The sequence below is a fragment of the Somniosus microcephalus genome, chromosome 19 (assembly GCF_052327205.1).
Source record: "Somniosus microcephalus isolate GS21.2 chromosome 19, FLI_Smic_1.0, whole genome shotgun sequence".
Taxonomy (NCBI): Eukaryota; Metazoa; Chordata; class Chondrichthyes; order Squaliformes; family Somniosidae; genus Somniosus; species Somniosus microcephalus.
Window position 1 is genome coordinate 75,324,872 of NC_141005.1, and position 27,658 is coordinate 75,352,529.

At 51.1% G+C, this 27,658-nt stretch overlaps 1 protein-coding gene across 1 annotated transcript; it reads left to right on the forward strand.

Annotated features, from left to right (window-relative positions):
* The first annotated feature begins 10 nt into the window (after nt 1-10).
* On the forward strand, nt 11-27,658 carry ddt (D-dopachrome tautomerase). The gene is made up of 3 exons (XM_085962057.1): nt 11-200; nt 7,092-7,267; nt 27,463-27,658. The coding sequence occupies exons 1-3, from the start codon at nt 93-95 to the stop codon at nt 27,533-27,535; spliced, it is 357 nt and encodes a 118-aa protein (XP_085818183.1). The 5' UTR covers nt 11-92; the 3' UTR covers nt 27,536-27,658.

Consider the following 27,658-nt stretch of genomic DNA (forward strand, 5'->3'; position numbering starts at 1 on the left):
TGGCCAGCCTCCTCCCCAGCCCCACATGTCCATGCCCCGGACTGTGCCACCTCGCACTGTTTGCAGGATTGGGATTCCGGCCGGCTGGGGAGATGCCTTTCCTGGACCTGGAGAGTAACCTGCCGGCGAGCCGCTTCTCCGAGGAGCTGGTGAAGAAACTGTGCGGCGCGGCCGCCGACATCCTCGACAAACCCAAGGAGGCAGGTTTAACACTTAAAGAGGGAATTTCCGTGGTCTGGGAAACGGATCAGGGAGCTGAGACACGCTCCCCGGAACAGGAAACTCGCAGCCGGCTGGGGGATGAACTCATCCCCTAAAAGTTTTCTGCAACTTACTCCGGCGTAACTCAGCCGCTATTTGAAGTTTTAAAACAAGACTGCCTAAACGAGTGACAGGCAGGCTGGAGGAGGAACTGGGTTCTGTTGAATTTATCTATTGACGCTGGTGTCTTTGCTCTGACACAGTGTCACTGTGTTTATGTTATAGCTTGGGGCTCTGCAGAGGGCTGTGAGATGCACTGCCAGAGTTAGTGATTGAAGCCAAGACCATGACAATGTTTAAGAATAGGTTAGATAAATTACACAGAAATTAAAACATGGAAACAATGGTGTAGGAGTCAAAAATCATCTGGGAAATCCACACTGGCATCGTTTCTGTTAGCCGGCAGTGCGGCGCTCCCTCAGCACTGCCCCTCCGACAGTGCGCCGCTCCCTCAGCACTGCCCCTCCGACAGTGCGCCGCTCCCTCAGCACTGCCCCTCCGACAGTGCGCCGCTCCCTCAGCACTGCCCCTCCGACAGTGCGCCGCTCCCTCAGCACTGCCCCTCCGACAGTGCGCCGCTCCCTCAGCACTGCCCCTCCGACAGTGCGCCGCTCCCTCAGCACTGCCCCTCCGACAGTGCGCCGCTCCCTCAGCACTGCCCCTCCGACAGTGCGCCGCTCCCTCAGCACTGCCCCTCCGACAGTGCGCCGCTCCCTCAGCACTGCCCCTCCGACAGTGCGCCGCTCCCTCAGCACTGCCCCTCCGACAGTGCGCCGCTCCCTCAGCACTGCCCCTCCGACAGTGCGCCGCTCCCTCAGCACTGCCCCTCCGACAGTGCGCCGCTCCCTCAGCACTGCCCCTCCGACAGTGCGCCGCTCCCTCAGCACTGCCCCTCCGACAGTGCGCCGCTCCCTCAGCACTGCCCCTCCGACAGTGCGCCGCTCCCTCAGCACTGCCCCTCCGACAGTGCGCCGCTCCCTCAGCACTGCCCCTCCGACAGTGCGCCGCTCCCTCAGCACTGCCCCTCCCTCCCCGGCCCAGATCCCAATAGTGAGCCAGGCGGCATGCTCAGTCATCACTAGTGTCCTGGGGTACAGCAGGTCTCGGTCTGGGTACAGCAGGTCTGCCCGGTCTGGGTACAGCAGGTCTGCCCGGTCTGGGTACAGCAGGTCTGCTCGGTCTGGGTACAGCAGGTCTGCTCGGTCTGGGTACAGCAGGTCTGCTCGGTCTGGGTACAGCAGGTCTGCTCGGTCTGGGTACAGCAGGTCTGCTCGGTCTGGGTAAAGCAGGTCTCGGTCTGGGTACAGCAGGTCTGCCCGGTCTGGGTACAGCAGGTCTCGGTCTGGGTACAGCAGGTCTGCTCGGTCTGGGTACAGCAGGTCTCGGTCTGGGTACAGCAGGTCTGCTCAGTCTGGGTACAGCAGGTCTGCTCAGTCTGGGTACAGCAGGTCTCGGTCTGGGTACAGCAGGTCTCGGTCTGGGTACAGCAGGTCTGCTCGGTCTGGGTACAGCAGGTCTGCTCGGTCTGGGTACAGCAGGTCCGCCTGGTCTGGGGACCGCAGGTCTGCTCGGTCTGGGTACAGCAGGTCTCGGTCTGGGTACAGCAGGTCTGCTCGGTCTGGGTACAGCAGGTCTGCTCGGTCTGGGTACCTCAGGTCTGTTCGGTCTGGGTACAGCAGGTCTCGGTCTGGGTACAGCAGGTCTTGGTCTGGGTACATCAGGTCTCGGTCTGGGTACAGCAGGTCTGCTCGGTCTGGGTACAGCAGGTCTGCTCGGTCTGGGCGCAGCAGGTCTGCTCGGTCTGGGCACAGCAGGTCTGCTCGGTCTGGGCACAGCAGGTCTGCTCGGTCTGGGCACAGCAGGTCTGCTCGGTCTGGGCACAGCAGGTCTGCTCGGTCTGGGTACAGCAGGTCTCAGTCTGGGTACAGCAGGTCTGTTCGGTCTGGGTACAGCAGGTCTGTTCGGTCTGGGTACAGCAGGTCTCGGTCTGGGTACAGCAGGTCTGCTCGGTCTGGGTACAGCAGGTCTGCTCAGTCTAGGTACAGCAGGTCTGCCCGGTCTGGGTACAGCAGGTCTGCTCGGTCTGGGTACAGCAAGTCTCGGTCTGGGTACAGCAGGTCTCAGTCTGGGTACAGCAGGTCTGTTCGGTCTGGGTACAGCAGGTCTGTTCGGTCTGGGTACAGCAGGTCTCGGTCTGGGTACAGCAGGTCTGCTCGGTCTGGGTACAGCAGGTCTGCTCGGTCTAGGTACAGCAGGTCTGCCCGGTCTGGGTACAGCAGGTCTGCTCGGTCTGGGTACAGCAGGTCTGCTCGGTCTAGGTACAGCAGGTCTGCCCGGTCTGGGTACAGCAGGTCTGCTCGGTCTGGGTACAGCAGGTCTCGGTCTGGGTACAGCAGGTCTCGGTCTGGGTATAGCAGGTCTGCCCGGTCTGGGTACAGCAGGTCTGCTCGGTATGGGTACAGCAGGTCTCGGTCTGGGTACAGCAGGTCTGCCCGGTCTGGGTACAGCAGGTCGGCTCGGTCTGGGTACAGCAGGTCTGCTCGGTCTGGGTACAGCAGGTCTGCTCGGTCTGGGTACACCAGGTCTCGGTCTGGGTACACCAGGTCTCGGTCTGGGTACAGCAGGTCTCGGTCTGGGTACAGCAGGTCTGTTCGGTCTGGGTAAAGCAGGTCTCGGTCTGGGTACAGCAGGTCTGCTCGGTCTGGGTACAGCAGGTTTCGGTCTGGGTACAGCAGGTCTGCTCGGTCTGGGTACAGCAGGTCTGCTCGGTCTAGGTACAGCAGGTCTGCCCGGTCTGGGTACAGCAGGTCTGCTCGGTCTGGGTACAGCAGGTCTCGGTCTGGGTACAGCAGGTCTCGGTCTGGGTACAGCAGGTCTGCCCGGTCTGGGTACAGCAGGTCTGCTCGGTCTGGGTACAGCAGGTCTCGGTCTGGGTACAGCAGGTCTCGGTCTGGGTACAGCAGGTCTCGGTCTGGGTACAGCAGGTCTGCCCGGTCTGGGTACAGCAGGTCGGCTCGGTCTGGGTACAGCAGGTCTGCTCGGTCTGGGTACACCAGGTCTCGGTCTGGGTACACCAGGTCTCGGTCTGGGTACAGCAGGTCTCGGTCTGGGTACAGCAGGTCTGTTCGGTCTGGGTAAAGCAGGTCTCGGTCTGGGTACAGCAGGTCTGCTCGGTCTGGGTACAGCAGGTCTCGGTCTGGGTACAGCAGGTCTGCTCGGTCTGGGTACACCAGGTCTCGGTCTGGGTACACCAGGTCTCGGTCTGGGTACACCAGGTCTCGGTCTGGGTACAGCAGGTCTCGGTCTGGGTACAGCAGGTCTGTTCGGTCTGGGTAAAGCAGGTCTCGGTCTGGGTACAGCAGGTCTGCTCGGTCTGGGTACAGCAGGTCTCGGTCTGGGTACAGCAGGTCTGCTCGGTCTGGGTACACCAGGTCTCGGTCTGGGTACAGCAGGTCTGCTCGGTCTGGGTAAAGCAGGTCTCGGTCTGGGTACAGCAGGTCTGCTCGGTCTGGGTACAGCAGGTCTCGGTCTGGGTACAGCAGGTCTGCTCAGTCTGGGTACACCAGGTCTCGGTCTGGGTACAGCAGGTCTCGGTCTGGGTACAGCAGGTCTGCTCGGTCTGGGTACAGCAGGTCTGCTCGGTCTGGGTACAGCAGGTCTGCTCGGTCTGGGTACAGCAGGTCTGCTCGGTCTGGGTCCAGCAGGTCTGCTCGGTCTGGGTACAGCAGGTCTGCTCGGTCTGGGTACAGCAGGTCTCAGTCTGGGTACAGCAGGTCTGTTCGGTCTGGGTACAGCAGGTCTGCTCGGTCTGGGTACAGCAGGTCTGCTCGGTCTGGGTACAGCAGGTCTGCTCGGTCTGGGTACCGCAGGTCTGCTCGGTCTGGGTACAGCAGGTCTGCTCGGTCTGGGTACAGCAGGTCTCGGTCTGGGTACAGCAGGTCGGTCTCGGTCTGGGGACCGCAGGTCTGCTCGGTCTGGGTACAGCAGGTCTCGGTCTGGGTACAGCAGGTCTGCTCGGTCTGGGTACAGCAGGTCTGCTCGGTCTGGGTACCGCAGGTCTGCTCGGTCTGGGTATAGCAGGTCTCGGTCTGGGTATAGCAGGTCTCGGTCTGGGTACAGCAGGTCTGCTCGGTCTGGGTACAGCAGGTCTGCTCGGTCTGGGTACAGCAGGTCTCGGTCTGGGTACAGCAGGTCGGTCTCGGTCTGGGGACCGCAGGTCTGCTCGGTCTGGGTACAGCAGGTCTGCCCGGTCTGGGTACAGCAGGTCTCGGTCTGGGTACAGCAGGTCTCGGTCTGGGTACAGCAGGTCTCGGTCTGGGTACTGCAGGTCTCGGTCTGGGTACTGTTTTACTGTGTCTGTCACCAAGGATGAGGACCGTAGAGGTTTACAACACAGAAGAAGGCCATCCGTGCCTTGGCCACAACAATTTGCATTTATATTCCATTTATGTAGAAAAATGTCCCAAGGCGCTTCACAGAGAGGCAAGCAGACAGAAATGGGCGTCATGCCAAAGAAGGAGATATTAGGAGGGGTGACCACAAGCTTGGGCAGAGAGGCAGGTTTTAAGGAGCGTCTTGAAGGAGGCGAGGGAGGTGGAGTTTGGGGGGTAATTCCAGAGTGTGGGGCCTAGACAGTTAAAGACACCGCTGTCAATAGTGGGCGAAGGGAGGCAGGGGGGTTACACAAGAGGCCGGAGTTGGAGTTCTCGGGGCGGGGGAGGGGGGGGTGGTCGTAGGGCTGGATGAGGTTACAGAGATAGGGAGGGGATTTAAACAGGAGGTTGAGAATTTTAAATTGGAGGCATAGGGGACTGAGAGCCAATGTAAGTGAGCATCTGTTAAAACTAATTGTTTTAAAAAACCTTTATTAAATCTCCTCTTAGTCTTCTCTGCTCTGGTGAAAATAGCTTCAGAATCTTCTCATAACTTAGTTTCCCATCCCTGTCATCATCCTGGTGAATCTATGCTGTGTGCTCTCTATAATGGGGCACCCAAAGGTGCACACAGTACAACTGTGGTCTGACCAATCTCGATCCTTTCTACCACTTTCCCTTTCATGTTTGGACATCTCCCAAGCTTAACCCACATTGGGGCTCCTCTTGTCACTGGAAAAAGATGAAAATAAATCCAAATTGTAATTTGCCACACAGCATGATCCCAAAGGTTCCGGCAGTGCCATCGACCGGAACCCAAATCCCCCCCCCCCCCCGCTATATTGGCAGCCATGCCTTCAGCTGCCTAGGCCCCACTCTCTGGAATTCCCCCTCCCTCCCAACTCTCTCCTCCTTTAAGACCCTCCTTAAAACCCACCAATGAGCAAGCTTTCGGTTGCCCCTTCTAATATTTTGGGCTCAGCATCCATTTATTTTGATTACGCCTCTGTGAAGTGCTGTGGTACATTTTTCTGCATCACAATGTAAATGCTGGTTGTTCATGTGTCAACAATTTACATACATTGAGACTACTTTACTGATGGTTTAGGGTAGATTAAACAACAAGAACAACCTGTATTTATATAGCACCTCTAACGTTGTGTTATCAACCATAATGGCCCAGAAATTCGGGTCGGAGGCTTCCCGCGGGTGCAAGCCTCCGACCTGCACTTACCTACGGTGCCGGCCGTTGTGCTGCAGGTCCGCATGGGATTCAGATCCCAGGCCTGCTCCAACTGCCAGCGGGCAGTGCTTGCGTATCCCAGGGGCGCAGTTAGTTCGAAGTGTCCCCTGGGATCATGTGGGCCATGGAGAGCCAATGGTAGCAGGGAATCTGTATTCATAGATTTGACAGGAAGACCTGTCAAATCTATGAATACAATTCAGCCCTAAAACATAACTAAAACTTCAAATAAATTTTTTTTAAATCACATTTTTAAAATAACTATAAATTACATAAAATAATGATTTTAAACACTAATTTACATTTTTGAAAAAATTCATTACAGTTTCTAACGGGGCTAAAAATAAACTTACCTTTCTTTAAAGTATTAAAAAATAATAAACCTGTGGAAAAAATGTTTTAATTTTACTTAATTCACCACTTACCTTGTTAAAAGCAGGCCTTGCGACTGCTTTTTAAAAGCGTAGCTCCTGGAGACTTACCCTCCCGGAGAAACCGGCAAAAAAAACGGAAGTTCCAGGCGTACGCGCTGCCTCTCCGGCGCACGCGTTCGACCTGTGAACCCATTTAAGGGAACGGAAGTTCCGGTTTCCCGCGCATGCGCAGTGCATGCACGAAACCGGCACTTTCGTTGGGCCTACACGTGAGTACCCAGCGCGTACTCACCCGTGGGGACCCGAATTTCTGGCCCAATTTGACACCGAGGCACATAAGGAGATGTTGGGGCAGATGCTGGGTCAAAGCAGTAGGTTTTAAGGAGCGTCTTAAAAGAGGAAAGAGAAGTAGAGAGGCGGAGAGGTTTAGGGAGGGATTTCCAGAGCTATGGGCCTAGGCAGCTGAAGGCACGGCCACCAATGGTTGAGTGATTATAATCAGGGATGTTCAGGAGGCCAAAATTAGAGGAGCGCAGATATCCTGGGGGGTGGTTGTGGGGCTGGAGGAGATTACAGAGATAGGGAGGGGCGAGGCCACGGAGGGATTTGAAAACAAGGATGAGAATTTTGAAATTGAGGCGTTGCTGAACTGGGAGCCAATGTAGGTCAGAGAGCACAGGGGTGATGGGTGAACGGGACTGGGTGTGAGTTAGGACACGGGCAGTGGAGTTTTAGATCAACTCAAGTTGATGGGGGAGGCCGGCCAGGAGGGCTTTACACTTTACTAATAACATATTGTCCTCTTCCATGTGTTTCTGAAGGAGAGTTTTTCTTTTACAGAGAATCAATGTGAGTGTGAAGGCGGGCCTGCTAATGTCAGTTGGAGGCAGCACGGCCCCCTGTGTCCAACTGGTTGTGTCTTCCATTGGTGTGGTGGGCACTGCTGAGCAGAACAAGCAGCACAGCGCCAAGTTCTTTGAGTTCCTCACCCAGGAGCTGGGACTCGCTGCAGACAGGTAAGTGCGAGGATGTAAAAGATGGCTGCCGCGAGGCTGGCAGTCCCATAAGGAGCTCTTCACTTCTATCCATGGGAATCTCCTGCCATCCTTTGCCCTTTCTCTCCCAAATCTCCTCGCTTCCACTGTTCAAGTTCCCCTGGCTCCATCAGTTGCTGCATTTTAGCCCCAACTACAAGTTAACTACAAGTCATCTGCTTTAATCCTGCAACACCCATCTCCCCCCCACCCCCCCACCGCTCTCTGCTTCTTAAATTTGGTTTCCGAATTCCTGGACTTCTCAGGACATCAAGACTACGCTTCTGCACTGGATTACACTGTAAGACTCATAGTCATAGAGTTTTACTGCACAGGAAGAGGCCCTTCAGCCCATCGTGTCCGTGCCGGCCATCAATCCCTGTCTATTCTAATCCCATTTTCCAGCACTTGGTCCATAGCTTTGTATGCTATGGCATTTCAAGTGCTCATCTAAATGCTTCTTGAATGTTGTGAGGGTTCCTGCCTCTACCACCCTTTCAGGCAGTGAGTTCCAGATTCCAACCACCCTCTGGGTGAAAAGGTTTTTCCTCAAATCCCATTTAAACCTCCTGCCCCTTACCTTGAAACTATGCCTCCTGATTATTGACCCCTCTACTAAGGGGAAAAGTTCCTTTCTATCTACCTTATCTATGCCCCTCATAATTTTGTACACCTCAATCAGGTCCCCCCTCAGCCTTCTCTGCTCTGAGGAAAGCTTGTCCAGTCTCTCTTCATAGCTGAAGCGCTCCAGCCTAGGTAACATCCTGGTGAATCTCCTCTGCACCCTCACCAATGCAGTCACATCCTTCCTATAGTGTGGCGACCAGAACTGCACACAGTATTCCAGCTGTGGCCTAACTAGCGTTTTGTGCAGCTCCATTATAACCTCCCTGCTCTTATTCTATACCTCGGCTAATGAAGGCAAGTATCCCATATGCCTTTTTAACCACCTTATCTACCTGTCCTGTTGCCTTCAGGGATCTATGTACATGCACACCAAGGTCCCTCTGATCCTCTGTCCTTCCTAGGGTCCTACCATTCATTGTGTATTCCCTTGCCTTGTTAGTCCTCCCAAAATGCATCACCTCGCACTTTTCAGGGTTAAATTCCATTTGCCACTGTTCTGCCCATCTGACCAACCCATCTATATTGTCCTGTAGCCTGAGGCTTCCCGCCTCGCTATTTACCACCCCACCAATTTTCATGTCATAAGAACATAAGAAGTAGGAGCAGGAGTAGGCCAATCGGCCCCTCGGGCCTGCTCCGCCATTCAATAGGATCATGGCTGATCTGAATCTAGACTCACGTCCACTTCCCTGCCTTCTCCCTGTAACCCCTAATTCCCTTATCTGCTAGGAAAATGTCTATCTCCATTTTAAATTGATTTAATGTTGCAGCTTCCACAGCTCTCTGGGGTAGCAAATTCCATAGATTTACTACCCTCTGAGTGAAGAAGTTTCTCCTCATCTCAGTTTTGAAAGGGCAGCCCCTTATTCTAAGATTATGCCCCCTAGTTCTAGTCTCACCCATCAGTGGCAACATCCTCACCGCATCCACCCGATCAAGCCCCCTCACAATCTTATATGTTTCGATAAGATCGCCTCTCATTCTTCTGAACTCCAATGAGTAGAGTCCCAACCTACTCAACCTTTCCTCATACGTCAACCCCCTCATCTCTGGAATCAACCGAGTGAACCTTCTCTGAACCGCCTCGAGAGCAAGTATATCTTTTCTTAAATATGGAAACCAAAACTGCACGCAGTATTCCAGGTGTGGCCTCACCAATACCCTGTATAACTGCAGCAAGACTTCCCTGTTTTTATACTCCATCCCCCTTGCAATAAAAGCCAAGATTCCATTGGCCTTCCTGATCACCTGCTGCACCTGTATACTAACTTTTTGTGTTTCATGCACCAGGACCCCCAGATCCCTTTGTAATGTAGCACTTTGCAGTTTCTCTCCATTTAGATAATAACTTGCTCTTTGATTTTTTCTGCCAAAGTGCATAACCTCACACTTTCCAACATTATATTGCATCTGCCAAATCTCTGCCCACTCACTTAGCCTGTCTATGTCCTTTTGCAGGTTTTTTATGTCCTCCTCACTCACTGCTTTCCCTCCCATCTTTGTATCGTCGGCAAACTTGGATACGTTGCACTTGGTCCCCTCCTCCAAATCGTTAATATAGATTGTAAAGAGTTGGGGTCCCAGCACTGACCCCTGCGGAACACCACTAGTTACTGATTGCCAGCCCGAGAACGAACCATTTATCCCAACTCTTTGTTTTCTGTTAGATAGCCAATCTTCCACCCATGCCAGTATATTACCCCCAATCCCGTGATTTTTTATCTTGATCAGTAATCTTTTGTGTGGAACCTTGTCAAATGCCTTTTGGAAGTCCAAATACACTACATCCACTGGTTCCCCTTTATCCACCCTGTATGTTACATCCTCAAAGAATTCGAGCAAATTTGTCAAACATGACTTCCCCTTCGTAAAACCATGCTGACTCTGTCCTATTAAATTATGTTTATCCAAATGCTCTGTTAATGGACTCTAACATTTTGCCAACCACAGATGTTATGCTAACTGGTCTATAGTTTCCAGCTTTTTGTCTACTTCCCTTCTTAAATAAGGGTGTTACATTAGCAGTTTTCCAATCTGCCGGGACCTTTCCTGATTCCAGGGAGTTCTGGAAAATGATCACCAATGCATCCACAATCCCTACCACCTCTTCTCTCAAGACCCTAGGATGTAGGCCATCAGATCCGGGGGATTTATCCGCCTTACGTCCCATTATTTTACTGAGTACCATCTCCTTAGTGATTTTAATCGTGTTTAGCTCCTCCCACCCCCCCCCCCCATTGCTCCCTGTTTGTCCAGTGTTGGGATATTTTTAGTGTCCTCTACTGTAAAGACTGATACAAAATATTTGTTCAGCGTCTTTGCCATCTCCATGTTCCCCACCACTAGTTTCCCGGTCCCATCCTCTAAGGGACCAACATTCACTTTAGCCACCCTTTTTCTTTTTATATAGCTGTAGAAATTCTTGCTATCTGTTTTTATATTTTTTGCTAGTTTACTTTTATAATCTATCTTCCCTTTCTTAATTAATCTTTTAGTTATTGTTTGCTGGCTTTTAAATGCTTCCCAATCTTCTATCCTCCCACTAGATTTGGCTACTTTATATGCCCTTGTTTTCAGTTGAATACTATCCTTTATTACTTTACTAAGCCACGGATGGCTGTCTTTTCTTTTACTCCCCTTTTTCCTCAGTGGAATATATTTATCTTGAAAGATGTGAAATATCTCCTTGAATGTAGACCACTGCTCTTGTACCGTCTTACACTTCAATTTGTTTTCCCAGTCCACTTTAGTCAATTCTACTCTCATACCTTCATAGTCTCCTTTATTTAAGCTTAGTACGCTGGTTTGAGATCCAACTCTCTCACCCTCAAACTGAATTTGGAATTCAACCATATTATCGTCACTCATTCCAAGGGGATCCTTTACTAGGACATTTTTTATTAATCCTGTCTCATGACACAGGAGCAGAGCTAAGATTGCCTGCCCCCTGGTTGGTTCAGTTACATACTGCTCAAGGAACCCGTCCCTAATACACTCTATGAACTCTTCCTCAATGCTGCCATGCCCAATTTGATTAGTCCAGTCAATATGAAAGTTAAAATCCCCCATGATCATAGCTGTTCCCTTATTACAAGCCCCAACTATTTCCTGATTTATACTCCGACCAACAGAGTTGCAACTGTTAGGAGGCCTATAGACTATGCCCACTAGTGACTTTTTCCCCTTATTATTCCTTATCTCCACCCAAACTGTTTCACTATCCTGATCCTTTGACCCAATATCATTTCTGACTATTGCAATGATTCCATCCTTGATTAACATAGCAACCCCACCTCCCTTTCCTTCCTGTCTGTCCTTCCTAATTGTCAAATACCCTTGTATGTTTAGTTCCCAGTCATGATTATCTTGCAGCCATGTTTCCGTAATGGCCACCAGATCATACCCATGTGTAGTTATTTGCACCGTCAACTCGTCAATTTTGTTACAAATGCTGCGTGCATTCAGATAAAGAACTTTCAAATATGTTTTCTGACAATTTATTCCTGCTTTTACCCCTTTTACTACTTTACCTTTATCATTATACATTCTGTCCCTTCCTGACACGCTCTGGTTTTTAATTCCCCCACTGCTACCTTGCTCTATTGCCTTCTCCGCTGTCATTTTTATTTTTCGCTCTCTTAAAACCTCCCCCCCAACTAATTAGTTTAAAGCCCTCTCTACAGCCCTAGTTATTCAATTCGCCAGGATTCTAGTCCCAGCACTGGCCAAGTGAAGTCCGTCCCAACGGGACAGCTCTCTCCTGTCCCAGTACTGATGCCAGTGTCCCAGGAAGCAAAACCCATTTCTCCCACACCAGTCTTTGAGCCACGCATTTAACTCTCTAATTTTATTTACCCTAGCCAAATTTGCACGTGGCTCAGGTAGTAATCCAGAGATTATTACCCTTGTGGTTCTGCTTTTTAATTTGGCCCCTAGCTGCTCAAACTCCCTCAGCAGAACCTCCTTCCTTGTCCTATCTATGTCGTTGGTACCAACATGGACCATGACAACTGGATCCTCCCCCTCCCACTCCAAGTTTCTCTCCAGCCCAGAGGAGATGGCCTTAACCCTGGCACCGAGCAGGCAACACAGCCTTCGGGACTCTCGCTCTCGGCTGCAAAGAACTCTATCTATCCCCTTAACGATACTATCCCCTACCACTACAACATTTCTTTTAACTCCCCCCCACTTGAATGGCCCCCCGCTCCACGGTGCTGTGGCCAGGTTGCTCATCCTCCCCGCAGTCCCTGTTCCCATCCTCACAGGGAGTAAGAGCCTCAAACCTGTTGGACAAGAGCAAGGGCTGCGGCTCCTCCAACACTACCTCCTGGATCCCCGTACCTGCCTCACTTCTAGTCACACCATCCTGACCCTGGCCACGGACTACATCTGAATTAATTAATCTAATTGGTGTGACTACCTCCTGATACACAGAGTCCAGGTAACTCTCCCCCTCCCTGATGTGTCTCAGTGTTTGAAGCTTGGACTCCAGCTCTTCAACATGGAGCCGGAATTCCTCGAGCAGCCAACACTTACTGCAAATGTGATCACCGTGAGCATCAATGGTGTCCACCAGCTCCCACATATTGCAGCAGCAACACATCACCTGATCTCCCATTCTATGTAATTAATTAAATTTATTAATATTATTTTTAAATACCCTCTGCCCCGATTCTAGATGATGAATATCGCACCTTAGAAATTTTAAACCACAGAGTTTAAGCTTAAAAAAGAGAGAAATACTTACCAACCAATCACTTACCCGCTTTCTGGTGACGTCACACTTGAATTACTTTTTACCTCTCTCCTTCCCTCCGAGTTCCGAGTTCGGAGACTGGTACGCCTTACCTGGTCTCTGGGGCCTTTTATAGCCCCGCTCTGCCACTCGAGTTTCCCACCGACGCTGTGAGGACTTACCTGGTCTCTGGGGCCTTTTATCTGCAAACTTACTGATCATACCGCCTACATTCATATCTAAATCATTAATGTACACTACAAACAGCAAAGGACCCAGCACCGATCCCTGCGGTACACCACTGGACACAGGCTTCCAGTCACAAAAACAACCTTCCACCATCACCCTCTGCTTCCTGCCACTAAGCCAATTTTGGATCCAATGTGCCAAATTGCCCTGGATCCCATGGGCTCTTACCTTCTTGACCAGTCTCCCATGCGGGACTTTGTCAAAAGCCTTACTGAAGTCCATGTAGACTACATCAGCTGTACTACCCTCATCCATGCACCTAATCACCCCCTTGAAAAATTCAATCAAATTGGTTAGACATGATCGCCCCCTGACAAAGCCATGCTGACTATCCTTGATTAATCCTTGCCTCTCCAAGTGGAGACTAATTCTGTCCCTCAGAATTTTTTCCAATAATTTCTCTAACACTGATGTTAGGCTCACTGGCCTGTAATTCCCTGATTTATCCCTACTACCCTTCTTGAATAATGGTACTATGTTAGCTGTCCTCCAGTCCTCTGGCACCTTCCCTGTGGCCAGAGAGGATCTGAAAATTTGTGTCAGAGCCCTTGCAATCTCCTCCCTTGCCTCACACAGCAGCCTGGGATACATCTTGTCTGGGCCTGGGGATTTATCCACTTTTAAGCCTGCTAAAACCGCTAGTACCTCCTTCCTCTCAATACTAATTTGTTCAAGTATATCACAATCCCCCTGCCTGATTTCTATGCCTACATCGTCCTTCTCCATAGTGAACACAGATGCAAAATATTCATTTAAAACCTCACCCACATCCTCCGGCTCTACACACAGATTGCCACTTTGGTCCCTAATGGGCCCTACTCTTTCCCTGGTTATCCTCTTGCCCTTAATATACTTATAAAACACCTTGGGATTTTCCTTTATTTTGCCCGCCAGTGTTTTTTCATGCCCCCTCTTCGCTCTCCTAATTTCTTTCTTAAGTACCCCTCCGCACTTTCTATACTCCTCTAGGGCTTCCACTGTTTTTAGTCCTTTGTATCTACCAAAAGCCTCCCTTTTTTTCCTAATCCATTCTTGTATATCCCTTGACATCCAGGGTTCCCTGGGCTTGTTGGTCCCACCCTTGACCTTTACGGGAACATGTTGGCGTTGTACTCTCTCTATTTCCTTTCTGAAAGACTCCCACTGCTTTGATGTGGATTTTCCTACAAGTAGCTGATCCCAGTCCACTTTGGCCAGATCCTGCCTTATCATATTAAAATCAGCCTTCCCCTAATTTAGAACCTTTATTTCCAGTCCATCTTTGTCCTTTTCCATGACTACCTTAAATCTCAACGAATTATGGTCACTGTCACCAAAATGCTCTCCTACTGACACTTCTACCACTTGCCCGGCTACATTCCCCAGAATTAGGTCCAGTACCGCCCCCTCTCTTGTAGGACTTTCTACATGCTGGCTCAAAAAGCTCTCCTGGATGCACTTTAAGAATTCCGCACCCTCTAAGCTTTTCACACTCTTGACTATCCCAGTTAATATTGGGGAAGTTGAAATCCCCTACTATTATTACCCTATTATTTCTACACTTCTCTGAGATTTGCCTACATATCTGTTCCTCTATCTCCCCCTGACTGTTTGGGGGCCTATAGTACACTCCCAGCAAAGTGCTTGCCCCCTTTTTGTTTTTAAGTTCTACCCATATGGCCTCATTAGACCTGCTAAGACATCATCCCTCCTTACAGCAGTAATTGACTCCTTGATTAATATTGCGACACCCCCTCCTCTTTTACATCCCCCTCTGTCTCACCTGAAGATTCTATACCCCGGAATATTGAGCTGCCAGTCCTGCCCCTCCCTCAACCATGTTTCTGTGATAGCAACAATATCATACTCCCATGTGTTTATCAACACCTTCAATTCATCTGCCTTACTCGCAAGACTCCTTGCATTAAAATAAATGCCATCCAGCCTTGCCATACTCCCTTGTGCCACTACATATTTGCTCTGCCTTCCAGGCTGACTTGTTTTTTCCTCTATATTTGGCTGTGCATCACCCCCTACTATAGCTCCACTCCGTATCCCACCCCCCTGCCAAGTTAGTTTAAACCCCCGCCAACAGTACTAGCAAACCTCCCCAGGATGTTGGTCCTGTTCCGGTTCAGGTGCAACCCGTCCGACTTGTACAGGTCCCACCTTCCCCAGAAGCAGACCTAGTGATCCAGGAAACTAAAGCCCTCCCTCCTGCACTAACACTTTAGCCATGCATTTATCTGCTCTATCCTCCTATTCCTATACTCACTAACACGTGGCACCATGAGTAATCCAGAGATTACAACCTTTGAGGTCCTGCTTTTTAATCTGCTACCTAGCTCCCTAAATTCTTGTTGCAGGACCTCATCCCTCTTTCTACCCATGTCGTTGGTACCAATGTGAACCACGACCTCTGACTGTTCGCCCTCCCCCTTCAGAATGCCCTGCAGCCGTTCAGTGACATCCTTGACCCTGGCACCAGGGAGGCAACATACCATCCTGGAGTCACGTCTGCGGCCACAGAAACATCTATCTGTTCCTCTTACGATAGAATCCCCTCTCACTATTGCTCTCCCACTCTGTTTCCTCCCCTCCTGTGCAGCTGAACCACTCGTAGTGCCACGGACTGGGCTCTTGCTGCATTCCCCTGAGAAACCATCTCCCCCAGCAGTATCCAAAACGGAAAATCTGTTGGAGGGGGAGATGGACCCAGGGGACTTCTGCACTACCTTTCTAGTTCTTTTACTCTGTCTGGTGGTCACCCATTCCCTGTCTGCCTGTGCACTCTTTATCTGCGGTGTGACCACTTCATTAAACATGCTATCTACGAAGATCTCCGCTTCACGGATGTTCCACAGTGACTTCAGCCGCAGCTCCAGCTCCGAAACGCGGATTTCGAGTAGCTGCAGCTGGACACACTTCCTGCACAAGTGTTCGCCCTGGACACCTAAAGTGTCCCTGACATCCCACATAGCACAGGAGGAGCACTCCACGCTGCCGAGCTGTCCTGCCATGTCCTACCCTTGATTTACTCCCTTTACCTCCTTAAATTAAAGAATATTAAATACACTAGGGACCTTACTTCCCTTTAAACACTACTTACTCTAAACTAGAGACCTTACGTTTACTTCAACGACTGGACTATAGAAATACTCACCAGGTCCTACTTACCAATCAGCTCCTTCCCTGGTTGTGACGTCACTTTAGTGGTTTCGCAGTTGTTGTTGTTTGACTGCTCCTGCTCTCGGACTCTTTCCTTGGTGTAAAGTAAGAACCAATTCCCAACTCGCAGCACTCTGTTTAAACCGCACTCAGGGCTCCACCCAGGGCCGCTGCTGCTGCCGGTGAGTCTGGGCCTCGCTCGCTCTCCCGCTGCTTAAATCCTCGGTGTCCTCGCTCAGGCTCCACTCGGGGCCGCTGCTGCTGCCGGTGAGTCTGGGCCTCGCTCGCTCTCCCGCTGCTTAAATCCTCGGTGTCCTCGCTCAGGCTCCACCCGGGGCCGCTGCTGCTGCCGGTGAGTCTGGGCCTCGCTCGCTCTCCCGCTGCTTAAATCCTTGGTGTCCTCGCTCAGGCTCCACCCGGGGCCGCTGCTGCTGCCGGTGAGTCTGGGCCTCGCTCGCTCTCCCGCTGCTTAAATCCTCGGTGTCCTCGCTCAGGCTCCACCCGGGGCCGCTGCTGCTGCCGGTGAGTCTGGGCCTCGTTCGCTCTCCCGCTGCTTAAATCCTCGGTGTCCTCGCTCAGGGCTCCACCCAGGGCCGCTGCTGCTGCCGGTGAGTCTGGGCCTCGCTCGCTCTCCCGCTGCTTAAATCCTCGGTGTCCTCGCTCAGGCTCCACTCGGGGCCGCTGCTGCTGCCTGTGACGTCCTTGTGGTTTTTCTCTCTTTCCCGTTCTCTGCGCTCAGTCTCCACCCAGGGCCGCTCTCGCTGCCTCTGCTGCTGGTGAGTCAAAAATTTGCTGCTAAAAAGACTATCTTCCCCACTGTGGCTGTTTCACTGCTGAGCTGGGAGACTCGTTCAACTGGTTTTTCTGCTTTGTTGGTCACTGGATTGTGATTTTACATTTTCTCCGCTGCTTCTGATCTACAGTGACCTCCAACTTCGCATCAAATTCGCCATCATCTTCCTGCACTGCAACCGATTCTCTTTAGCACGGCAATAACCTCCATCCTTCAATTATCAACCCTTTAAATCATAGAATCATAGAAAAAGTATGACACAGAAGGAGGCCATTCAACTTGTCGTGTCCGTGCCGGTCGGAAAAGAGCTACCCAGCCTAATCCCACCTTCCAGCACTAGGTCCGTAGCCCTGTAGGTTACGGCTTCTGTACTTCACTCGTCTGCTACACCTGTCTCCGAGCTTGGACAACAGTTTGTCGATGCTTCACGCCGACTCCATCCTACCCCTCTCAGGTGGACGTAAAAGATCCCATGGCACTATTTCGAAGAAGAGTAGGGGAGTTATCCCTGGTGTCCTGGCCAATATTTATCCCTCAACCAACATCACTGAAACAGATTATCTGGTCATTATCACATTGCTGTTTGTGGGAGCTTGCTGTGCGCAGATTGGCTGCCACGTTTCCCACATTACAACAGTGACTCCACTTCAAAAGTACTTCATTGGTTGTAAAGCGCTTTGAGACATCCGGTGGTCGTGGAAGGCGCTATATAAATGCAAGTCTTTACCAATGTCAGCTTTTTCCCTCCACGGGACCTCCGACTTTAACTCTGAACTCCCTACTATTGTCACCAACCTATTCCCTGCTACTACCAGGAAATATGCGTCCCTATAATTGCTACATAACCAGGCCTATGTAACTTGCGTTTTTCCCTGTGTCCATTCGCGCGTGCATTTTGGCTGCCGCTCTGGACCCGAGCCGTTCACTTCTATTTCCACCTTTTTTCTTTTCTCTCTATCCCCTCCTGACCGGTCTCTGCTGTTGTCATGCTGCCCTTCATCTCTCCTCTCTCGGATAGTCTGCCCTCCCAAATCCCTACCCCAACCCTTCATTACTCTTCGACCTTCCTATTCTCCTGCCGCCATCCCAGGCTTGACTCCCTCTTAGATAAGCCTACAGCTTCCCTCTGTGCCTCTCTCGGCATCCTCTGAAAGGCCCACCGTGGCACTCATTGCTGTCTCCTCACGAGTAGCAACCCCAACTGTCCCATCCTACTCTCTCACCGACCTTCCCGTCCAGTGTGCCAGGCTATTCTTGCCAATCTCCTCCCCGTCCAACTCTCCCCTCCCAGCGCTGACCCTGTGGACACTGTCAGTGGATCAGCCATCACCGACCCTCTCTGCATCTCCCTCCAGAATGTCCGTTCACTTGTGAACAAGGCCCTTGCCATCCATGAGCTTATTGTGGATGATTGCAGTGACATCATGGCCCTGACGGAAACCTAGCTGAGGGGTGATAACACCTTACCCTTAAATGAAGCCTCCCCACCTGGCTATACCTTGCACCACGTGCCCCGCCCAGACCGCCGTGGTGGTGGTGTGGCTCTCATCACCAAATCACACCTTGGTCTGTCCCCCTACTCCTCCGGCACTTTCTCCTCCTTTGAGCATCTCACCTTGTTCCACCCCTCTCACCTCATTTAAAATTATCGTTCTCTACCGCCCACCCAAGTACGATAAAAATTTTATCACCGAGATAGCTTCGCTGCTCTCCTCCCTCAGCCTCTGCACCGAACGACTTCTCATCCTCGGTGATTTAAACCTCCATCTCAATTCATCATGCTCGCTCTCCTCTGAGTTCACTACCCTCCTACCTTCCATTAATCTCTCCCTCCATGTAAACTCCCCAACCCATATTCACGTCCACCCCCTTGACCTTGCCATCTCTCGTGGCCTCGCTACTCCCACCGTGTCAATCGAGATAAGGCCATCTCTGACCACTTCCTTGTATCGCTTTCCACCCACATCCCCCTTCCCCTACCCAACCCACTTCCTTCTGTGTCCACCCCTGGAAAAAACTCTCTCCCAACTCTCTTACAGCTGCACTTACAAAATCCCAACTGTCCAGCCTTTGGCCCTCCATTCACCATGACATTTCTGCAGCTACCGATCTGCTCAACCACACCCTCACTACCACTTTTGATGCCTTAGTCCCTATTAAAACAATTACTCTCTCTCACCCCGGCCGTTCCCCGGTATGGCCCTCATCTTCACTCCCTTAAGTCCAAGGGACGCAGACTTGAATGGATCACTATTCCAGGATCATTCTGGAATGCAAAGATTAACCCTGGCTTCTATTCTCCACTGCTAACCATCTTCTTAAACGTCTCTCCCCTGCCTCCACCACCCTCACCTCCGACAACAAGTGCGAGGAGCTCATGTCTTCTTTGTCTCTAAGATTGAGACCATCTGTTCAGCTGCCTCTGCCACTTCCCTTCCTTCCCCTAGCCCACCGGGCCAAACTTCCTCTAAGGTTTCCCCCTGCCCTAGCCCTGAACTCACATCTTTCTCTAGTTTCTTTCCGATCTCCCCTCATGACCTCTCCATGCTTATCTTGCCCATGAGACACACTTCGTGCTCCCAGGACCCTATTCCCACTAAACTGCTGACCACCCAACTTCCTTTTCTGGCTCCCATGTTTGCTGACATTGTTAACTGTTCTCCTTCAAATCTGCCGTCATCACCCCTCTCAAAAAACCAACCCGTGACCCCTCCGTCCTTGCAAACTACCGCCCCATCTCCAAAGTCTTTGAACGTGTTGTCGCCTCCCAAATCCATGCCCATCTTTCCCGGAACTCCATGTTTGAATCCCTCCAATCCGGTTTCCGCTCTTGCCACAGTACCGAAACGGCTCTCATCAAAGTCACAAATGACATCCTTTGTGACTGTGATAAAGGTAAACTATCCCTCCTCATCCTTCTCGACCAGTCTGCAGCCTTTGACACGGCTGACCACTCCATCCTCCTCCAATTCCCCTCCATCGTTGTCCAGCTGGGTGGGACTGCACTCGCCTGGTTCCATTCTTATCTATCTAATCATAGCCAGAGAATCACCTGCAACGGCTTCTCTTCCCGCTCCTACATCGTTACCTCTGGGGTCCCCCAAGGATCTATCCTTGGCCCCCTCCTATTTCTCATCTACATGCTGCCCCTCAGTGACATCATCCGAAAACACAGCATCAGTTTCCACATGTATGCTGACAACACCCAGCTCTACCTCACTACCACTTCTCTTGACCCCTCCACTGTCTCTAAATTGTCAGACTGCTTGTCCGACATCCAGTTCTGGATGAGCAGAAATTTTCTCCAATGAAATATTGGGAAGACCGAAGCCATTGTTTTCGGTCCCTGCCACAAACTCCGTTCCCTAGCCACTGACTCCATCCCTCTCCCTAACATCTGTCTGAGGCTGAACCACACTGTTCGCAATCTTGGTGTCATACTTGACCCTGAAATGAGCTTCTGACCACATATCCGCAGCATAACTAAGTATGCATATTTCCACCTCTGTAACATCGCCCGTCTCTGGCTGCAAAGTGGTTTGGGATGTCCTGAAGTCTATAAATGCAAGCTTTTTTTGGGGGCGGATGCAAAGTACCCAAGAGGGGAGAAATGAAAGGTGGCATGACTGGGTAACAGGAAGGGTAGGAGACAGGAGAGAATATGGGTCGGAGAGTTTGCAAGGACGGAGGGGATTTTTGGGGAGGGGTGGGTGCGTTTGGGAGATAGAAGTAATGGGCTCAGGTGTGGACTCAGTTTCAAATGATAAAAAGTGTAAAGTAGCCTTAAAGAACATCAAACAGAGCTCCAAGGGCATTTGAAAAAAATGCTCGGTTATCCTTTGAAACCGACTGAAGGCTCAATTAAAAAGTAGGATTTGATATCTTCAAAGAGTCTCTGTGACCCTGTGTTCTGTTGACACAAAGTTCTAAATGGAGCCACCTGATACCACCATGTTTGATCGCTGATGCTATATCCGGTGCCACAGAAATCATAAACTTCCTACCTGGACTGTGCTGATTTGAACCAGTGATGTGCGGGTTAGGTTGATTGGCCATGATAAAAATTGACCCTTAGTGTTAGGGGGGGATTAAATATGCGGGGTTACGGGGATAGGGCTTGGGTGGGATGGCTGTCGGTGTAGGGACCGGGTGCTAGGGTTTGGATGATCAGCCATGATCTCGTTGAATGGCGGAGCAGGCTCGAAGGGCCGAATGGCCTGCTCCTATCTTCTATGTTTCTATACACATCTACCATAGGAACAGGAGGCGCCCATTCAGCACGCAAGCCTGTTCGCCATTCAATTAGATCATGGTTGATATGTATCTTAACTCCATCTACCCGTCTTGATTCCATATCCATTAATACCCTTGGCTAACAAAAATATATCAATCTCAGTGTTGAAATTTTCAATTAACCCCCAGCCTCAACAGCTTTTTGGGGAAGTGTGTTCCAGATTTTCACTCCCCTTTGTGTGAACAAGTGTTTCTGACATCACCCCTGAATGACCCAGCTCTAATTTTAAGGTATTGCCCTCTTGTTCTGGACTCTCCACCAGGGGAAATAGAGAGAAATGACCAACTCCTCTGATCATCTTAAACACCTCAATTAGATCACCACTTAATCTTCTATTGTAGGAACGTGGGTTCCGAACTAAAAGACTGAGTTCTACTCAGGCAATCAAACAAAACGAACTTTAATGAAACAAACAGGTTTTAACAAGAAACTGCAGGATAACATCGAATGTAGGTCTGCTCTCTTTGGAGGCTCCACGAGGACTGCCCCTGCAGTCGCGTGGCTGACGTCATGACGTCATCACGTTTTTCCTGCCAGTCGGGAATCACGTGATGAACGGCGTGACGTCATCACGTTTTAGCCGCGCTGTTAAAGTAACCACGCTCTGTACAGTTAAACAGCATAAATAAAGATACAGACTCAGGCTGTAGCTAACATGTTGTTAAAGGAATTATATACAAACGATCTGAGTCCTTTGGTGGCTCCGCCACACTATACTCGAGGGAGTACAAGCCTAGACTAAGCAACCTGTCCTCAATTTAACCCTTTTAGCCCCGGTATTGTTCTGATGAATCTGCGTTGCACCCCCTCCAAGGCCAATTTATCGTTCCTGAGGTGCGCTGCCCAGAACTGAATGCAGTGTTTAAGATCTTTCACATCAAGGTTCCTCATGAGCTGCTTAACAGAATTCCCTATTTGTGACATCATTCCTCTTGGCGACATCATCCGAAAACACAGCGTCAGTTTCCACATGTACGCTGACGACACCCAGCTCTACCTCACTACCACTTCTCTCAACCCCTCCACTGTCTCTAAATTGTCAGACTGCTTGTCCGACATCCAGTTCTGGATGAGCAGAAATTTTCTCCAATTAAATATTGAGAAGACTGAAGCCATTGTCTTCGGTCCCCACCTGAAACTCTGTTCCCTAGCCACCGACTCCATCCCTCTCCCTAACATCTGTCTGAGGCTGAACCAGACTGTTCACAACCTTGGTGTCATATTTGATCCTGAAATGAGCTTCTGACCACATATCCGCAGCATAACTAAGACTGCCTATTTCCACCGCCGTAACTTCGCCAATCTCCGCCCTTGCCTCAGCTCATCCGCTGCTGAAATCCTCAGCCGTGCCTTTGTTACCTCCAGACTTGACTATTCCAACGCACTCCTGGCTGGCCTCCCACATTCTACCCTATGTAAACATGAGGTCATCCAAAACTCTGCTGCCCGTGTCCTAACTTGCACCAAGTCTCATTCGCCCATCACCCCTGTGCTCGCTGACCTACATTGGCTCCCGGTTAAGCAATGCCTCGATTTCAAAATTCTCATCCTTGTTTTCAAATCCCTCCATGGCCTCGCCCCTCCCTATCTCTGTAATCTCCTTCAGCCCCACAACCCCCCTGAGATATCTGCGCTCCTCTAATTCTGCCCTCTTGAGCATCCCTGATTATAATCACTCAACCATTGGTGGCCGTGCCTTCAGCTGCCTAGGCCCTGAGCTCTGGATTTCCCTCCCTAAACCTCTCCGCCTCGCTACCTCTCTTTCCTCCTTTAAGACACTCCTTAAAAGCTACCTCTTTGACCAAGCTTTTGGTCATCTGCCCTAATTTCCCCTTATGTGGCTCGGTGTCAATTTTTTTGTCTTATAACACTCCTGTGAAGCACCTTGGGATGTTTACTATGTTAAAGACGCTATATAAATACAAGTTGTTGTTGTTATTTGTTCCCACTGTTGTGCACAATATAGCAGGGGTGTCCAAAGGCACCTACTCATTCATTCTACTCATGGACTGTAACACTTTCTCGGTTCAGTATTCATAGGAGCGCTGTCTACGACGAGGGCCATGCGATTTGTAAAGTCACGAGTGTGTATCTGCAGAGTGTTCTGCGTAGCAGTTTTACAAAAAAAAGCCATCTGCAGTTTGGGACTTGCTCGAGCACCCAGAAATCCATCCTTTTTGACGTTGAAAATTCTGACCGTGACTGGAAATTCTGGCTGTTGCTGCCATCTATTTGAACCCAGTGTGGTTGGCTTTTCACTTTCGTCACCAGATCTTTGATGATTGCTGGCGACGCGCATTTATTAATCAGGCATGAAGGTTTCAGTCTGGAGCACTGGTGCTGTTGGGCGATTTTTCTGTTGGGAGACATTTTTTTGGAATAAAGGACCGACACACTGACTACATGAAATTGGAAGACTCAGTTAGATGCCTAGCATACACAAGAGCTCAGTGTTCGTGACCTAAAAGTAATGAATGACGAATAGAAAGCATTCCGAGCTACTTTCTTTGCAGGGTCAAATGTCAAAGTTTAAAGAAAATTGCAATTATTGTTGCACTTACCATCCATATAGCAACGCATAAAAACCCGTTTGCCATAACCCCACTTGCCCACATAAAGCGCTTGGATTTAATTAGCACTTTTCACATCCCTAGGGCATCACAAAGTGCTTTACAGAATGAAGTACTTTTGAAGTGTAGTCATTGTTGTATTTGTAGGAAGGACATGGCAGCCATTTTGCACACGGCCCTATCCTACAACCAGCAATGAGATAATGACCAGTTTTGTGATGTTGGTTAAGTGATTAAATATTGGCCAGGAGACCAGGGAGAGCTCTTCTTCCAATAGTAGCATGGGATCTTTTACGTCCACTTGAGAGAGCAGACGGGACCTCGGTTTAATGTCTCACTCAAAAGACGGCATCTCGGACAGTGCAGCGCTCCCTCAGCACTGCACTGGAGTGTCAGCCTGGAGTATGTGCTCAAGGCTCTGGAGTGAGGCTTCAACCCACAACCTGTCTGCCTCAGAGCAGAGTGATACCCACTGAGCCATGGCTGCCAGTCAAAGCTGATACTGAAGGCAAGACCTTTGTTGTTAAACTATTCACTTAGCTTGCTCTGAATCACCTCAGACTTATCATATCAGGTACAATATGCCTGGCTTGCTTTTCTTTGGAGCCTCCGATGTGAGTTGTTCAGAATCTCAATGTTTGTCTGCTCACCTTTCACCATCGTGTTGACATTTGGATTCTTTGTCCAAATGAAGAAAAATGTGTCCAGGATTCTAATTACCTGATGTGGACACGGCGAATGTCAGTCAGAGGGAAAACTCCGACAGCTGGTGACGTGAACAAGTGGAGAAAAATGTATCCTTTGATAAGTGCCAGGGAGTTAAAAATATGAGTCTAATACTATTACATTGTCAAATCTTGCACAACAGTGGAAATATGCTCTTCTGCTTCTCTACCCACATCTCCAGTTTAATATTAAAAACTACTGGTCCCTGTGGTGCTCATAGTCAGTTAGAGGAAACACTGTTTTGTAATGACAGAAGCGTCATGCCCTACAATAGATAATGAGGTAGATTTTGGTCTGGGGCTCGTATTCTGGCCCAGAGTTGGAGCTGCGTGACCAGTGCGCGCCCGAACCGAGAATTGGTGGAAATTAGTCCTCAGGTCTCATCCATGGGCAGGTCGCCCGAGCCAAGAGCTCAATGTCGGGCCACCTGCCTCGCTAGTAGCAATCCTCAGGAAGCCTGGGGAGGGGCGGTGGGGTTTGGAACGGGCTATGTGGGAGGCGGGGAGGGCATTGCGACTGGAGTCAGGGGCGCACTCCTGCTCCTGTTTTTTTTTTAACTATAGAAAAATTGGATTTCCTGTGAGTTCGATCCCTGGTCCATGAGTTAGCTGATGGCAGACAATGTGGTGGTTGGGGTGCTACACTGGTCGCAATGCCTTTGAGCTGCGAGTGTGATGATTGGACTCAGCTACGATGCCCTCTGCAGTCCAATAGCCTACTGATGCTTGCCGTCGGGCTTGCGCACAAAGAACTACTGTCCAGGAGTGGTAGTGGGGAGTGACCGGACTGTCCAGGAGAGGTAGTGGGGAGTGACCAGACCGTCCAGGAGTGGTGGTGGGGAGTGACCGGACTGTCCAGGAGAGGTGGCGGGGAGTGACCGCACCGTCCAGGAGAGGTGGTGGGGAGTGACCGCACCGTCCAGGAGAGGTGGTGGGGAGTGACCGCACCGTCCAGGAGAGGTGGTGGGGAGTGACCGCACCGTCCAGGAGAGGTGGTGGGGAGTGACCGCACCGTCCAGGAGAGGTGGTGGGGAGTGACCGGACTGTCCAGGAGTGGTGGGGAGTGACCGCACCGTCCAGGAGAGGTGGTGGGGAGTGACCGCACCGTCCAGGAGAGGTGGTGGGGAGTGACCGGACTGTCCAGGAGAGATGGTGGGGAGTGACCGGACTGTCCAGGAGTGGTGGTGGGGAGTGACCGGACTGTCCAGGAGAGATGGTGGGGAGTGACCGGACTGTCCAGGAGTGGTGGTGGGGAGTGACCGGACTGTCTCGGACAGGTGGTGGGGAGTGACTGGACTGTCCAGGAGTGGTGGTGGGGAGTGACCGGACTGTCCAGGAGAGATGGTGGGGAGTGACCGGACTGTCCAGGAGTGGTGGGGAGTGACCGGACTGTCCAGGAGTGGTGGGGAGTGACCGGACTGTCCAGGAGTGGTGGGGAGTGACCGGACTGTTCAGGAGTGGTGGGGAGTGACCGGACTGTCCAGGAGTGGTGGGGAGTGACCGATCTGTCCTGGAGAGGTGGTGGGGAGTGACCAGACTGTCCAGGAGTGGTGGTGGAGAGTGACCGGACTGCCCAGGAGTGGTGGTAGGGAGTGACCGGACCATCTAGGGGAGGTGGTGGGGAGTGACCAGACTGTCCAGGGGAGGTGGTGGGGAGTGACCGGACTGTCCAGGAGAGGTGGTGGGGAGTGACCAGACTGTCCAGGGGAGGTGGTGGGGAGTGACCGGACTGTCCAGGGGAGGTGGTGGGGAGTGACCGGACTGTCCAGGGGAGGTGGTGGGGAGTGACCGGACCATCTAGGGGAGGTGGTGGGGAGTGACCAGACTGTCCAGCAGAGGTGATGGGGAGTGACTGGACTGTCCAGGAGTGGTGGGGAGTGACCGGACCGTCCAGGAGTGGTGGGGAGTGACCAGACTGTCCAGGAGAGGTGGTGGGGAGTGACCGGACTGTCCAGGGGAGGTGGTGGGGAGTGACCGGACTGTTCAGGAGATATGGTGGGGAGTGACCGGACCATCTAGGGGAGGTGGTGGGGAGTGACCGGACTGTCCAGGAGAGATGGTGGGGAGTGACCGGACTGTCCAGGAGAGGTGGTGGGGAGTGACCGGACTGTCCAGGAGAGGTGGTGGGGAGTGACCGGACCATCTAGGGGAGGTGGTGGGGAGTGACCGGACTGTCCAGGAGAGATGGTGGGGAGTGACCGGACCATCTAGGGGAGGTGGTGGGGAGTGACCGGACTGTCCAGGAGAGGTGGTGGGGAGTGACCGGACTGTCCAGGGTAGGTGGTGGGGAGTGACCGGACTGTCCAGGAGAGGTGGTGGGGAGTGACCGGACTGTCCAGGAGAGATGGTGGGGAGTGACCGGACCATCTAGGGGAGGTGGTGGGGAGTGACCGGACCATCTAGGGGAGGTGGTGGGGAGTGACCGGACCATCTAGGAGAGGTGGTGGGGAGTGACCGGACTGTCCAGGAGAGGTGGTGGGGAGTGACCGGACTGTCCAGGAGAGGTGGTGGGGAGTGACCAGCCCCAAAGTAAACGTACACCAGGGTCTTATGAACAGCAGAAAAATGTGGTCATTTATCAGAGATCAGCTGACTCACAGACCAAGGATTCAGAGCTCAGCAGATCAGGTTTTCCTCCTGTGATACTCCATGCAAGGCTGAAACACATGTGGATACATGACTGGGGATGTTACATTGTCAGTTTATCTTTGGGTATCCACATTAAATCCAGTCATGAAGACAAGATAACTCCATTCTAATTCTGCTTTTATTTATTGGATGGCTTGGATTATGTGGACTTGGCGGTTTTGAAAGGGCTGTTGGCTCATAAATCCTAAATTAGAACATCAGAATGTGTTGGCATCAGTCGCTTGGGAAAAGAAAATGAATGGGAGTGTTGATTTGCACTTTGTATATGTCCCGTGAGGCTCTGTACCATTGTCCTAGGCGGCCTGGAAGGACAATCTTGATTTACCCAATTAATTTTCTCTTAAAAGAAAATGATTTGCTGTTCCCTAAACTCTTAACTTCTTTCCAGGATCCTGATTCGATTTTACCCTATGGAGAAGTGGCAGATCGGGAAAAATGGGACCGTCATGACCTTTCTGTAGAGAAACGATGGACTGAGAACCTTGTGTCTTGATGCCTGTGTACCCTACCATGCCTATGGTGGGCAGTCGTGTTCTTGATCATGCTACTGTAGCCAATATTAAACATTTCCAATGATCATCAAA

What these genes read in the sequence shown, in the direction of transcription:
- ddt (XM_085962057.1), top strand. Translation starts at nt 93, where the DNA reads ATGCCTTTCCTGGACCTGGAGAGTAACCTGCCGGCGAGCCGCTTCTCC. An exon ending in TCCTCGACAAACCCAAGGAG is followed by an intron (nt 201 to 7,091) that starts GCAGGTTTAACA and finishes TTTCTTTTACAG; the next exon opens with AGAATCAATGTGAGTGTGAA. An exon ending in CTGGGACTCGCTGCAGACAG is followed by an intron (nt 7,268 to 27,462) that starts GTAAGTGCGAGG and finishes ACTTCTTTCCAG; the next exon opens with GATCCTGATTCGATTTTACC.